General features: G+C 39.5%; 1 protein-coding gene across 1 annotated transcript in view; it reads right to left on the bottom strand.

Moving 5' to 3' along the window:
• Window positions 1-8,354: 8,354 nt before the first annotated feature.
• Window positions 8,355-15,789, bottom strand: part of MYRFL (myelin regulatory factor like) — a 129,163-nt gene continuing 121,728 nt past the window's right edge. The window contains exons 22-27 of the mRNA XM_025402940.1: window positions 14,911-14,973; window positions 14,190-14,277; window positions 11,604-11,678; window positions 9,105-9,225; window positions 8,753-8,827; window positions 8,355-8,632 (exon numbers count right to left, since the gene is read on the bottom strand). Of these exons, the coding sequence (XP_025258725.1) occupies window positions 8,546-8,632; window positions 8,753-8,827; window positions 9,105-9,225; window positions 11,604-11,678; window positions 14,190-14,277; window positions 14,911-14,973 (509 nt within the window). The 3' untranslated portion in view covers window positions 8,355-8,545. The remainder of the gene's footprint in view (window positions 8,633-8,752; window positions 8,828-9,104; window positions 9,226-11,603; window positions 11,679-14,189; window positions 14,278-14,910; window positions 14,974-15,789) is intronic.

Below are 15,789 nucleotides of genomic sequence, written 5' to 3'. Positions count from 1 at the left end.
TTTGATATCCACTTAGGACTTAGCGGCCAATAGGGAATGGAGGAGAGGTAGATGGAGGGAGGCCTTTAGGGAATGGAGGACAGCCACCTTGTAAACCCTGAATAATAACCAACAACCTCATAAACAAAGTATTAGCATTTGGAATCAGCCAGTTGGGCATCCTGTGTGCAAAGTGTTGAAAGAGTCTCCAATAAGGGCCATATTCATCAGAACTCTTTTGGCAATGTGGCAAAATCCTAATTCAGCCTAACTAAAGAGAAATGGAAATGTGTAGTCCACCTAACTGCTAAGTCCATGGGGGACTTTCATGGGAATTTAAATGTAAATTTCATATCTGACTTAGAAATATACACTTCTCATATCTCAGTTCTATTTTCCTTTGTGTTGGCTTCATTCTCTGGCAGGCTGCCCACCATGATGGCAAGGTGGTTCTCAGAAACTCCAGGCTTATTCTTGCCAGCTTAATAATTTCCACAGAGAAATGGTTTCAGTCAGACACCCAAAGATGAGTATGATTGGCCTAACCTGGGTCATATGCTTACCCCTAAAGCAATCACTGTAGCCAAGGGAATGAAACGTTGTGTTTGCCAAAGCCTGAGTCATGTGTTCTTCTCTGGAGCGATGGGATGGTATCAGCCTCACCTGATTCATAGAGACTGAGTGCTAGGGCATGATACCTCCCTAAAGGAAAAATCAGGGTCTGCTACCAAAAGAAGGGGAAAGGCATGCAGGGAGGACTTAGATTCTCCCAGCCCTTCCCACCAGGGTGAGCACCTGAGACTTAAAAATAGAAGTAAACTTTCTTTAGGAAGGAAAACGTTTTATTTATAAACGGGTAGAGTGACCAAAAGACTTGTGGCCCTTGCTCACTACACAAATTTTATCTCTATGGTAGCATAGAGAGACAGCAGTACCTGTGGATGAATCAGTCATTGTCCTCAGGCTCAGCCTCCCCACCCACAGTCTCATCGCCAGCTCACTGAGTCATCCCATGCTCCATCCAACATGTTTTGCTTTTCCCACAGTTTCCTTGAATCTCCTGGGACAGATGGCTGGCTTTTGGAGCTGAGGAAAGGAAGTGGTGTCTTTCAGAAATAAGAGTGCCTCTCCTGTTAGTAAAGCTAACAGAAGAGCTGGCTTAAGATGGGAGAGGGTAGGAATTACTTTGCAGTTCCTGGTGCACTTAAAATCAGACTCTTTCTTTAAAAAACAGATTCATATGCAACATGTACCTTTCTCCATTTCTGTTTAACAAAAATCCCAAAACCCTTCTCATCCTTTTAGACCTAGATAGCTCAGATGCCTCTTCCTGCTTTTCTTCCCTTTCCTGTTTCCTCTTTCTCACTTACCTGAAAGGCAGAATTTATGACTCCTTCCCTGTTCTCTCCCAGCACAATGTCAATGCCACAGCTCCAGGGCTGTTGGTATCGTGTGATGGCTGACTGTGTGGCTGCCTGGCTAGTCCATGATGCCTCAAAAAGGTCAGCAATGATGCCACGCTTCTTCTGTATCCCAGCACCTTGTATAAACTCTGCACACTGAAAGTCCTCCACAAATGTTTGTTAAGTGAGTGAGTGAGTGAGTGAGTGAGTGAGTGAAAATGAATAAACCATTACGGAGCTCAGAGGCAGAATGAATATGTGCAGATTCATCTAGGCTGAAGTTGTGTGTGTGTGTGTGTGTGTGTGTGTACGTGTGTGTGTGTGTGGTGGTGGGGCTGGGGGTGTTGTCTGGTTTTTGTTTTTTACCTCCAAGAAGCGACTAAGAGCCTTTTTCTTTTTATGTAACTTTGAGTAGCTTCTCTACTGTAGATAATTCCTGATACTTCTCCTGAAACCCAAGAGTGTCCACACTTTTTCGGTAACTGAATACGATGACAGGCCTGCGATCTTATAGCTCACATCAGGGCAAATACTACAGCAGCGTAAATGCTGACATATTGCATTCAATATTTAGATATAATATGAAACATTCATTAAATGCTCTACAATTAACCTGAAACTAATTTAGATACTTATGCAGTTGTGCTGAACAGAATTAAATGCAGCAGTATACATATAAATAAGGAATAATAAGCTGTAGTTGACTATCATGGTTCTGGAATCCTCTAACAGACAAATAATAAGCCATTTTAATTTTCTAGAGTTTCTATGGGAAGTCATTCAGAAGTGTTTTAAGTGTGCTTGGGCAAAAGAACAAAAACCTATTATTCCAAATGATAATAATAATATAATAATAATCCTGTTGTTTTAAATAGTAGCAATAAAAAAAGTCACAGTAACAGGAAGAGGAATTCAATCTGTTTTAGTACATCATCTTGCCATAGTCCCTGGTAAATAAGAGGAAAATGTTTCTACTACCCACTTTTTGCTTAATAAATGTTAATTGATCATCTACTATATGCTAAACAACATGTTTTCCAGGTGAAGAAGATGGTAGCTAGAAATGTAAGTAACTTATCCTAAGCATCATGGACTGAAACTCATTAAAATAAGAGAGAATTTCTAACATCTGATTTATTCATTCAAAATAATGTCTTCCCAGGGACCATTCTTAATGACTTCTGTATTCATATAGCATCTTCCACTTTGCAAAGAGGTTTCATGTAAATATCTCATTTAGTGTTCACAAAAACCCTTAGCAGTGGTCAAAACTATTACAAATCCAGTTTTGCAACTGGGAAAGTGAAATTCATAGAGGTTAAGTGAATTATCCACAACAACACCAATGACGAGTTATTGAGTCATTATTAGGCCCAAGTCTCCTGGCTCTGGGTTTAGCTCTCTTCCCAGTTATTTTTGAATTTAAACAGTGGGTCAGTCTGGTACAGCTAAAAATGTCTTGAGAACTCAGCTCTGGTGAAGACATGTTATCAGGAGTCTTCTTAAAATAATGATCTCATTTCATATTTGTGTGGAGTCATAAAGAAGTTGAAGGATTGGGACTGTGATCTTTGGCACTCATTTCTGCTCCAATTATATATCGTAAGGGCTGAGAAAGACTTTCCCATTCACAGAATCCAGCCCCCAAAAAGATGGGGGAGTATACTCAACACTGTTGGTAAATTGGAAGTCTCTGAAACTGCACTTTTTCAAACTTTAAACAATCACTCATCAAAAATTCACTAGATTCTTAATCCTTGGATGCTTCCTAAGAGTTCAACTGGCTCTTTAGAATCAGTCACAAACATCAATGACACAGATCCTTAAAGAACTGAAAACCAAAACCCTTTTAGTTTTGCCAAGTGAAGATTCCACTGAAGTGTTTCTCAAATGGAGGTTGATATTTAGCATTCTCAAGTGAGCTGTTAAACTCTGGCACAAGAGAAGATGTAACTTAGTGGCTGGTGATAGGAGACTCCACCCATCTAGGTCCCTCTGTTCACTCCCTATTCTGTATTTTGACAAAATGGCCTCTAATTAAGCTATCTGCTTAAGAAACCTGAAGAACAGCACTTTAGAGCCATTAGTGTGTTAGTGACTTTTCAGTGGGTCAATATCTGAGTTGGTGGTCTCACAAACTCCAAAGAGTCATGAAGAGAGGAAACAAATCTCAAAGAGGAAATTAAGTAATGGAGTGGAAAGGGATGAAATTTAGCACCAGAAAACCCGGCTCACCTCTTATTCTTGCTTAACCTCTCTGTGCCTGAGTTTCCTCAATTATATAATGGAGAAACATGAATACTTCCCTTCACTCCCGACATCACAGTGTTGTGAAAATCAAATGAGACATCAGTGAAAATACTTGTAAACTGTTAACAGATTGCTTTTATTTTTTATTTTTATTTTTTGCTTTTCTTTTGAAGATTTTAGTTCATGATTCAAATAATATACTGTTAAGAATCTGTCAGTAATATTGAAATCCAAAAATTATATAGGAAAAATATATTAAAATAAAAACAGTAAAAGAGATGGGTTATGAGCACTATAAAGTGTTTTTAGTTTTTAGATGCTTAAGTGTTGAACACATACATGCCAGTTGTTTGCTGTAAGTGAATTTTTATGGTTCAATTGTTTAAAAAAATTTTGACAGCTTTCAAAATCTTGTTTGAGTAGCTTTATTAGAGCTCATGAAAACGTATTGTTAATTATTTATGTTATATGATTATCTTAGAATACTCTCTAATATTTGGGCCTAATTAGATTGCTATACAGAATCTGACCTTGAATAATTGTCAAAGCAGGGAACTAAGATACTTTGATGACCTGAAGTTAAATATAGTACCTATTTTTCATGCTTGAACTTATCCCTGTGTTATTACAAATGGTACCTGGTAGCAGGATGTAATTTTTCAGCCCAGCTCTTATGAACCTTTTCCCGAGTTTTTAAAAAATAACCTTTTTATTTCAGAGCAGTTTTAGATTTACAGAAAAATTGCAAAGATAATTGTACACAAAGTTCCCATCAACCTCACATCCAGTTTCCCCTGTTGTTAACATCTCACATGAGTGTGGTGCATTTGTCACAATTAATGAGACAATATTGATACATTATTATTAACCAAAGTCCATGCTTTACTTAATACTTCATTCAGATTTCCTTAGTTTTTACCTAATGTCCTTTCCCAGTTCCAAGATCCCATCCAGGACACCACATTACATTTAAACATCATGTCACCTTAAGCTCCTCTCGGCTGTGACAGTTTCTCAGACTTTTCCTTGTTTTTTTTTTTTTGTTGTTGTTGTTGTTGTTCTTGGTTTTTTTTGTTTGTTTGTTTTGTTTTTGAGACTGAGTTTCACTCTTGTTGCCCATGCTGGAGTGCAATGGCATGATCTCGGCTCACTGCAACCTCCACCTCCCGGGTTCAAGCGATTCTCCTGCTTCAGCCTCCCAAGTAGCTGGGATTACAGGCATGCGCCACCATGCCTGGCTTATTTTATATTTTTAGTAGAGACAGGGTTTCTCCATGTCGGTCAGGCTGGTCTGGAACTCCTTACCTCAGGTGATCCACCCGCCTCGGCCTCCCAAAGTGCTGGAATTACAAGCGTGAGCCACTGTGCCCAGCCCAACTTTCCTTGTTTTTGATGACCTTGATTGACACTTTATGTCATTTGCAAAGAATGCTCATCGGATATTTTGTAGAATACCCCTCAGTTGGAATTTGTCTGGTGTTTTTCTCATGATTAGCCTCGGGTTATAAGTTTCTGGGAGGAGACTGTTATAGATACTTTAATTTCCTTGAGTTTGAGGATATTCCTCAAAGTAATTTACTTGAGTTTGAGGATATTCCTCAAAGAGTAGAAAGTTCTCTGGCATAAAAGGAAAGCCTTGTGGCCTGAAGCAATGTGGTCCACAGTGAATATCTCACAACTGGAAAAGTGCTGCAAATACAGAGAATCTTCCAGCAAAGTCTATTCTCCCAATAGGCCTAGCTAATCCCAGCATGTCACAGGTTGCCATAGATCTATTCACTATCTTAAATCCTTCCTTTCTGAAGGCTTTCAACACAATCTCCTATAGAAGTTTTTCTGTAGGAAAATACTTCCAGTCTTTTAACGGAATTTAATGAGAAAATGGCACTGATTTTACAGAAATCCCTTTATAAGCAATATTTCTGAACTACATTAGATATCTGAAACCCCCCATATTATCCCAAACTTAAGTGCATGAATAAGAACATGGGATTTATGTGCCAAAAAGATCACTTGTAATTCTGCTGCTGACAAACATTCCTTTACTAGGAGAAGAGTCAAATTAATGGACTCTTTCCCACATCAACCACTTGGGATCCCATTTTTAAATGTGTTACAACTGCAGTATCTAGACCTAAGTCATGCTAGGACAGGCTGACACTACAGCTTAGGAGAAAAAAGTTTGAATCTGAATCTAAGAAACTAGAGGAATCCTGAAATGCTCCTCCCAATAATTTAACTACCTTATTCCATTTTCTACAAAAGTTAAGCTATTAGTATTAATAAAAGGGAAAATAATTTTCCAAATATAGGGGGCCAAGTGCAGTGGTTCAGGCCTGTAATCCCAACACTTTGGGAGGCCAAGGAAGTAGGGAATCACTTGAGGCCAGGAGTTTGAGACCAGACTATGCAATATAGTGAGACCCTGTGTCCATCAAAAAAAAAAAAAAAAAGTTAGCTGGGCATTGGTGGCATGTATCTGTCATCTTAGCTACTTGGGAGGTAAAAGGATTTCTTGAGCCCAAGAGTTCAAGGCTGCAGTGAGATATGATCACTCCACCATACTCCAGTCGGGAAAACAGAGTGAGACCATGTTTCTTTAAAAAAAATAAAAATAAATTTAAAAGAAAAAATATAAACACGATATGATATATATATATATATGGTTCTGTCTACAATTTAGGTTTTCTTATTTTGTTTTGTTTTTTAAGATGGAGTTTTGCTCTTGTTGCCCAGGCTGGAGTGCAATGGCGTGATCTCAGCTCACTGCAATCTCTGCCTCCCAGGTTCAAGTGATTCTCCTGCCTCAGCCTCCCAAGTAGCTGGGATTACAGGCATGCGCCACCACGCCTGGCTAATTTTTGTACTTTTAGTAGAGATGGGGTTTCACCGTCTTGGCCAGGCTGGTCGAACTCCTGACCTCAGGTGACCCACCGCCTTGGCCTCCCTAAGTGCTGGGATTACAGGCGTGAGCCACTGCACCCGGCCTACAATTTAGTTTTTATAGTTGATGAAAATGCCTTGATGTATGTGTGAGTATTTACTTAATCCCTTTATAATCCTACTGTAATCTTTATAATTATTCTGTTCTATGAAGATATAACAATAACAGCTCACATTTATTTCGAACCTGTTCTATGGAGATATAACAATAACAGGCCGGGCGCGGTGGCTCACGCCTGTAATCCCAGCACTTTGGGAGGCCGAGGCGGGCGGATCACAAGGTCAGGAGATCGAGACCACGGTGAAACCCCGTCTCTACTAAAAATACAAAAAATTAGCCGGGCGCGGTTGTGGGCGCCTGTAGTCCCAGCTACTCGGGAGGCTGAGGCAGGAGAATGGCGTGAACCCGGGAGGCGGAGCTTGCAGTGAGCCGAGATCGCGCCACTGCACTCCAGCCTGGGCGACAGAGCGAGACTCTGTCTCAAAAAAAAAAAAACAATAACAGCTCACATTTATTTAGAACCTATCTGTGCTCTACATACATTATTTCATTTAATCCTGTCTGTGGTAGATATTCACTATCTTCCATAAGTGAAGAAATTGCAACTTATGGAAATTAGATAACTTGCCTAAAGATACACAGATACAATCATGATTTGAACTCAAGACTCAGCTAAGACCATCTGGTTTCAGAATCTCAGCTCTTAATAACTGGGTAAACCACCTTTGTGTTAATATGTTTATTTTTAAACGCCTTCTGTGAGGGCAAGAACCATATCTTTTCTTAATTGTTGGGGTCTCACAATTAATTTCCATCCATATGGCACATATTTAATAATAGCTGAAAATAAGGAAGAGGATGTTTTATTGCTGCTGATTACTGCTGTGACACTAAAAAAATCAAATTTCTTATTCTAATTGACCCAGAGACCAACAGTAAGATACGGCAAGGCCAGCCATTCAGCACCCCTGTTACCTGGAACTACAGTGAGGGTGGCTTGGATCTCCATTCTCTAAAAAATAGCGTATTAATAGAAAATTTGAGGTATAAGACCAGCAGATGATGAGATAATTGCCATCCAAAAGAGAGTTTGTTACTCACAGTCCCCAAGACAAGGGGGCATGCCATGGCAGAGGGAGCCACCCGGGGAAGCCCTGGGATCAGTCGGGAGGCAGAGGGAGAAGGAGGAACTGCAGACATGACCCTTTATTGTGGTAAGCTGAGGGAAGGAACAGGTGAGGCAGAGTAAGCAGGCTTAGGACTGGCTAGTTTGATTCATTTCAGTGCACTCTGGAGTATAGGAGTTTCCATCTTTACAAGGGGGCATATCCTACCCACACAGAAAGTTTAGTGTCCATCAAGTATTGCAAAGCAGAGCTGCAATTATTTCCCTTGAATCCACTTTATTAACAAACTACATTCTGTACCCTAGTGTATGTGTTTATACAACACACACACACACACACACACACACATACACACACACAGAGGACAATTTGCCCAAATGCGAGCTCAGCATCAGATACCACCCCCCACAACTCCTCGACATACCATATCACACATTCTCAAGAGTCTATGTTTAGTGGGCCAAAGTGGACATGGCCCTTTTGGTTTTTTTTAAAAGCTTTAAAATACATTAAAGCAAAGTAGAGGCTAGACCTGCTTATTTTGAGCTCACAACTTCCTTAATACCAAAAATAGTATTTTTAAATTCAACAGAACTGCTTCCTCCAGGAAATGTTTTCTTCATAGTCATGGCAAAATCAAACATCACATTATTTCAAGTTTCAGCAAACATTTTATTCTCCTCATTAATGTCTCAAAACTGTTGGAAGCTAAAGCCTGAAAAAGTCCTTTAGTAATAAACGTAAATGTTTTACAAAGAAGAAAAAAGAAGTTGCAAGAGGATGTCCGTTTCTGTTAAATGTATTCCTATTTTCCTTTGGTAAAGTCCCCAAACTTGAACAAATTAGGCACAGCGTCGATAGAAGTAAAAGAAGTAATCGGTGAAGAATATTCCAGCAAAATAAGGATCAGTTGAACAGTCAGCTAAATCCTGTCAGGAAAGGAGAAAAAAAGAGGAAGATTAATGTAAAAATGAACTGTGGTTAAAGTGATTTTTTTTTTATTGCTCAATTTCTTTCTCACTGAAAAGAAAAAGAAAAAGCAAGCTTACCGGTGCAGCTACGCGGAAATGGAACATGCTGTCAGAAAACAGGGCTACAGGGAGGCTCCAAATGTGCTGATATCCCTAAATAATTAATAAAAGAGGATCCATTTCATACATGCATTTGACAGTCAGTAGGAAAGAGTACAGGCTGAAAAAGCGTTTCTTCAATGACTGTAGGAGAAGTATCGGGATCACAGCTTTTGATGGGTGTTGCTAGAACAGTCGGCAGATTCATAAGGACACAAGGAAGAGACTGAGCCAAGCCCTGTGACTAGGGTTGGCCAGGGAGGGAAAACACTGGCAATTGGTTCAATGTATCCCTCTCTCAGCGGGGAACAGAGGAGGCAGAAAACATTACCTGTGTCATCTCCTGGGAGATTTCTCTGTGGCTTTCCATCCCTTTGGTTTCCCTTTTACTATGGAAACATATATTTCCAAGGGTGAATTTGCACTGGAAGACTATCAATGGCTCTGTTGTGCTTCAAGAGACAAAGAAAAGAAAGCACATGAAAAAGCAGTTACCAGCTTCTGCTAGGTTACACCTTGATAAGAAGAGGGTCTAATGGGAACATAACTAGGAAATCCATTCAGAGTTCACAATAGGCATTGTATTACACGAAGCTCACTGATGCCAATAGGCCAGCTCACATCTCATTACTACAAAAAGAAACCCAATCTCAGATGGCTACTGAAATAGTATATGATGGTGTCTTTTTTTCTTTCTTTTCTTTTTATTTTATTTTTTCACAGAGACAAGGTCTCGCTATGTTGCTCAGGCTGGTTTCAAACACCTGGGCTCAAGCAACCCTAATGCCTCAGCCTCCCAAAGTGCTGGGATTACAGACATTAGCCTAGCTGTGTATGATAGTTTTTAAAACCTAATCTTACATCAAAACTTATCTGCATATGTGTTTTTTATAATTTTTGGATATATTCCTTCTCTTTCCACTGGCACTGAGTTTGCATTTATCTGAAGCTTTCAGGATTTTTGATTTTGCAAATTCCGGGTCTAGGCAGATACTGTTTAAAATAAAAAGGCAAATAAATACAGGTAGGAGTTTGGGAGTGAGTCCTATCAGAAATCACTAGATTTTAAAGCTATTGAAAGTCTGCAAGAATGTATGGTTCTTCTCTGGAGGTTGGCCCGTTAATCATCATCAAGAGGATGCGATCTATTTGTCTTTGGGAACAATCCTTTTGCACAAGTTAGGGCAACCTACAATCTCAGTTAAGTATATGTGTTATTTTTAAGTCATCCGTTTTATAAAAAATGGTTTGTAAACTAAAAGTCCTGATTTAGCCGCTGAAGGTGATCTACCACTTCAGGAGATATAGCATATAACCTTGTTTCCTTCCACTAAAAGCCAGAAATGAGTAAGAAAATGTTATTCTGGTTACTCAAGGAATGCTAGATAATAGTATTTTCAGTTTATAACAATAGTACATTTAGCTTTTGCTCTGCCTTGAAATATGGTAGGTTCTGAGTCACAAAATATTAGCTGCTTAAAAGAAACCTTTCCAAGGCAAGCAGTTAGGTTGAGTGACATTCATTCCTCACAGAGGCAAAGTGGATGAGAAAAAGAGTATGAAGCCTGAGTGAGACGGAGGAAGAGGCAGAAGGCATGCGGTGAAGGATGGAGGAGGAAAACAGAGCTGGGCAAGCAGAGGGAGAGAGGGGAGGACAGAGGGAAGGGAAAGAGTGATAGAAAAGGAAGGGAAGAAGAAAGGAAATGTGGAGGGGGATGGAAAGGAGAGACTAAAATCAGGAGGCACAAAAAAACATTTATCTTCATGGAAAGTAGCTCATTGCATAATTTTTTAGTGGAAGGTCTTTAAGTGCCATAATCATTTAAAATATCTGATAAGAATACGTTAAGTTAGAGTTTTGTGATTTAGGAGGAAAGGTAGTCCTAATAAAAGCTACCATTTACTGTGTGCTTATGGTATGTCAGGAAAGGGCAGTGTCCTTACATGTCTCATCTTACTGGGGAGGCAGGACAGGACAGTGATGGCTGAGAGGATGGACTGAATTTGAAGCCCAGCTCCATCACTTACTACCTGTGATTTTCAGAACGTGTGTGTGTGTGTGTGTGTGTGTGTGTGTGTTTTACATGTTCTGAAACTCTAAACCCAAGTGTCTCCATCTCAAAAATATAAACTAGGGGAAAAAAAAAACAGCTGGGAGGGTTGCTGTGAGGATTTTATGACCCAGTATTAAAGTGTAGCATATAGTCTGTGCTCAGCAAATGGCAGTTACTAATTTCACCATTATTAATAATTCTCACAGCAGCTCTATGTGCTATGGTGTAATGTAATACTTACATTACAGATAAAGAAACAGTAGCTCAAAGAAGATAAGTGGCTTGTACAAGATCACAGAATTAGTAAGTGACAGAATCCTTGGACCCTGGTCTGTCCAATTCCAAACTCTGGTTCCTTTTTTTTTTTTCTGTCTTTTGGAAAATAGGAGTGGTATCTGCATTAACATTGCTACCGGGAGCTGTGTATCTTGCCACAGGGGGCATGTTATTACTCTTGTTCCCATTCCAATTCTCTCTCTCCAAGTGAGAGAGTCAGGGGAAGTCTACAGCTTGTGAGCATCAAACCAAAATCACTCCCACTTTGTAGGCATGGGTATAGAGTTTAGAGCCCTTCCATTGCCTGAAGAAAGCCCGGATGATCACAGCCCTCATTTTGAAAACCTTTCCCTTAAATGGCCCACCTCTCAAACCATCATCAGTTAACACAAACTGATAGCTTTCTGCCTCTTAACGTACTGACCAAATTGTGAAGTAAATCCAGACTTGCTATTCAACTAATGATAAAAATGAAATTATTTTTACAGCCATGCACTTACTTTATTTCCAGAGAGAACTTGACATTGGTGGGTGTGTGTTTATTAACAGGAATATTGTAATTATAATTTCCAGATCTAATTATGGAAAAAAAAATAAAACCACAAATCAAAATATGTAGGAAAGTCTTCAAAGGGCTTTTTGCTACTCATTATATACTATAAAAACAGTGAAATATTATATAGTTAATAATAAATATAGAAAATTGAGTTCAACTTAGTATCATTTTTTGTTGTTGTTTTTAGGATATACCTGTCAAATTTCAGAGTGATCTCTTTCAGGTCTTAATATAAAATGTACCATAAAAAGTTACAGTTTTTTAGAACACACAGAAACAAAAATGATGGAAAGTCTAATCCCAGACCAGGAAATGCCTTTTTCACACAGGAAATGACTTTAGTCCCCTTTAAAGAGACACAGATTTCTGAAGACAAACGAAGCAAAGGCTCAAACTAACAATGCCCCTAGAAATAATAAATACATTTTTTCTATCCTAAATGACTCCCTTTTGAGCAACACTGGGAGGAAATATCAGGTACTTTTAGAATCTGAATCTGCTAAAATTGTTCTAATTCTAATTACCATTTAGTAATGGAGAAGATTGCAAGACAAGTGCTTATACATAGATCCCCCCACACCTTTCAGAGAGATACTTGGATAAAAGGGAAATTCCTTTGATTCGTATTGTAATGAAAAACTCCAGCAAAAAGACATATGGTCTCTAAAACAAGTTCTCCTTATGACCTGACCATCCCTTGAATTATATGGAAAAACAACTTAAAATCAGATTGATGGGAAAAAGAGTCAGTCATTTTATTTTTAAGTAATGCTAAACTAAGTTGCTAAAAAGGTAAAAAGCAAAAGTAAAGGAAATGGAAAGATCTTGCATTTTGCATTGGATAGGTATATTACAACAAAACGAAACATTATACACCTTAAATGTAAACAATTTTTGCTTGTCAATTATACATCAATACAGCTGAAAATAACAAGAGTGCAACTTGCACACCAAATTGAGAACAGTGTTATTTCAGTGAATCAACGTACTTTTTAAAATAGAAAGATCTGCATTGGGATCAGGAGCAGTTTGTTTGACTGGGGGAAGCTTAGATAAACGGAATTCATTTCCTAAGATGTCTCTCCCATTATCTGCATGCTTCACAGCAACCCAACTCAGTTTTGAAAGTATCCCCATCTTATAGCTGAGAAATGGGTATTCGGGGAGAATAAACATCTTGTCAAAGTTCTAGGACTTGAACTTGAATCATCTGACTCTTCACTATGTCATCTTACCACATTAATTAATATCTGTATCTGCCACTTACAGGTGATCTTAGGCAAACTTTTTTAAGTATAACTGAAATTTAACTACAAAACAGGGATAAATTATACCAACCTCATAGGGATTTTGTGAGAATTCAATGAGATCATGAACACAGAGGTCATAAATAAATCATAAAGCATCATACATGTTACTTTTATAACTCACAGCCATCATCAACTTAAAGCCCAAGTTATATCAGGTTGGAAAAGAAATGAGGCTGAAAACCCACAGGATTTATGACACTAGTTCAAATTATAGGCCTTGCCTTTAATCTAGCAGGTGCCTAAGAAACAGTTGTCAAACTAAGAAAAATAACTCCCCCATTCCGTGTGTGTGTGTGTGTGTGTGTGTGTGTGTGTGTGTCCGGGTTGCACTCTGTCATCCAGGCTGGAGTACAGTGGTGCAAACACACAGTTCACTGCAGCCTTGACCTCCTGGGCTCAAGAGATCCTCCCACCTTAGCTTCCCAATTAGCTGGGACCACAGGTGTGTACCATCATGCCCAGCTAATTTTTTTTTTTTTTTTTTGGTAGAGATAGGATCTTATCATGTTGCCCAGGCTGGTCTTGACCTTGAACTCCTGGGCTCAAGCAGTCCTCCTGCCTCAGTCTCCCAAAGTGCTGAAATTATAGATGTGAACCATCACGCCCAGCCCTCTCCAATCTTAATCCCTACAACTGGCACACTGTACTCTTTGAAGCAACTTGCACTGTCTGCTTCTAGATGTATCATTACCTTGATACAGGTAATAAGGCATAACTGTAATCCATAAGGAGATGGATGTTGCTGATAACTTTTGCTATATCTGATTTTTCCCTCCTATCTGAAAAGCTAAGTTATATTTTTTCAGCAATTAAAATAATGATATCCCTTGTTATTAAAATATACAAAGTCAGCTCACTTGTAACTTGGAGCCATCAGCAACAATGTCTTTCTTGTCTATAAAATTAACTGGCAGCTCTGTGCCCTTAATATGTGCCCTCAGAGAGTCAGGAACAGAACTGCTCCCTAGGCTTTCTGCTTTGGACTTATCCATTAAACCAGAAGACTGGAATAACTGGGGCTGTGGCTTATTGACATTTGCTAATACCAACCGTTTTATGATTCTTTCTCCCACCATGTAATAGAGATGTTTTCACTTAAGGAGCAATGTAAGCACACATTGATTTTATCATGTAGCTTTAGCTTCCACTGCAGTCTTAAAAACCCAGAGCCATGGGTAAATTCCAGAAACAACCAGGGCATGCTGGGGAGGCTTACCCACCCGCACTGGAGGCTTCGACTGCAATACTGATGATCTATTATTTGCTGGATTTCCATAATCTGAATAGAACTGATCGTTGTATCAATCCCTGAATTGAGAAGAAATAGACAAAAGAAAATAAACTCTTCTGAAAGGGAAAAGAATATTGTATTCCAGCCACAGTCCTCAAATTACACAATGGGAAGTAAGAGTTTCCCAGGTAAAGAGATTCCATTTGTATTCGAATGGAAAAAAAAAAGGGGGGGAGGAAAAGGAAGGGGAGAAGGCCTTTTTGGGGGTTATAGTACATTTTAGAAAAACTAATAAAAACTCAGGCTCCAATAAACATCCCCTATAACATTCAAAAGAATTTCTGGACCATGGAAGTCCTACTAAATCAAAATTTATTGAAAATGGAGGGTGCAACACGAAATGCAATCTGTTTCAGAACACAGAAAACAAACTAAAACTATAGTCAGAATAGAAGAAGAGGGCAGGAAGTTTGAACAAATTATGAACATCCATGGAGATCAACCACAACTTGTCTGACAGTGAGTGACCATTTCTAATGCCTCATTAGTGGTTAGGGTGGCATCAATTACAACACACAGTCCCATGGATATACGTGGCAGGCAGGCTGCAGCCTTTGTCCCTGCTCCTCACTCCAGCAATGCTTTTACAACTTGTTAGTCTGCCTGGCTCCACAAAGCCAAAGAATACTGTCACTTAAATGTCAACTTACAGTCACTCCTCCAGTCAGGGCCGCTAAGAGCATTTCTTGCCAAGAACGATTTGCTTTTGTCTTCTGAAAAGAAAACAAGTCTGTCAATCTTGAAGACTTGTTCAGGAGAAGAGAAGAAACCCCATGCGTGACCTAGTTCATCTCTGTGAGTTGAGTGCTCCCCACCCTTTCTGTCTCCCATCCTTCAACCCATCTAATCTCTATCCTATTTCTTACAGATCTAGTTTATTCTCCCCCTTCTGCAAGAAGTCATCTGTTATGGACTAAATTGGGTCCCCCTTCCCAGCTACCAAATTCAAATGTATATGGTGAAGCCTTATCCCCCCAGTACCTCAGAATGTGACTGTTTTTTGATAGGGTCTTTAAAGCAGTGATTAAGTTAAAATATGCTGTCAAGGTGGGCTCTAATACAATCTGACCTGTGTCCGTGTAAGAGCAGAAGATTAGGAGTCGGGCATGGTGGCTCACACCTGTAATCCCAGCACTCTGGGAGGCCAAGGCGGGCAGATCACTTGAGATCAGGAGTTCAAGACCAGCCTAACCAACATGGAGAAACCCCATCTCTACTAAAAAATATAAAATTAGCCAGGCATTGTGACACATGCCTCTAATCCCAGCTACTCGGGAGGCTGAGGCAGGAGAATCACTTGAACCTGGGAGGTGGAGGTTGTGGTGAGCCAAGATCGCACCATTGCACTCCAGCCTGGACAATAAGAGTAAAACTCTGTCTCAAAAAAAAAAAAAAAAAAAAAAGCAGAAGATTAGGACACACAGGGAGACCCTAGGGCTATGGGCTATGTGTGCACAGAGGAAAGATCACGTGAAGACACAGCAAGGTGATAGTCATCTGCAGACCAAGGAGAGAAGTCTCAGAAGAAA

The sequence above is a fragment of the Theropithecus gelada genome, chromosome 11, assembly GCF_003255815.1.
Source record: "Theropithecus gelada isolate Dixy chromosome 11, Tgel_1.0, whole genome shotgun sequence".
NCBI classification, from domain to species: Eukaryota; Metazoa; Chordata; class Mammalia; order Primates; family Cercopithecidae; genus Theropithecus; species Theropithecus gelada.
Note: the sequence above shows the minus strand (reverse complement) of the source record. Positions and strands in the feature narration are given on the sequence as shown.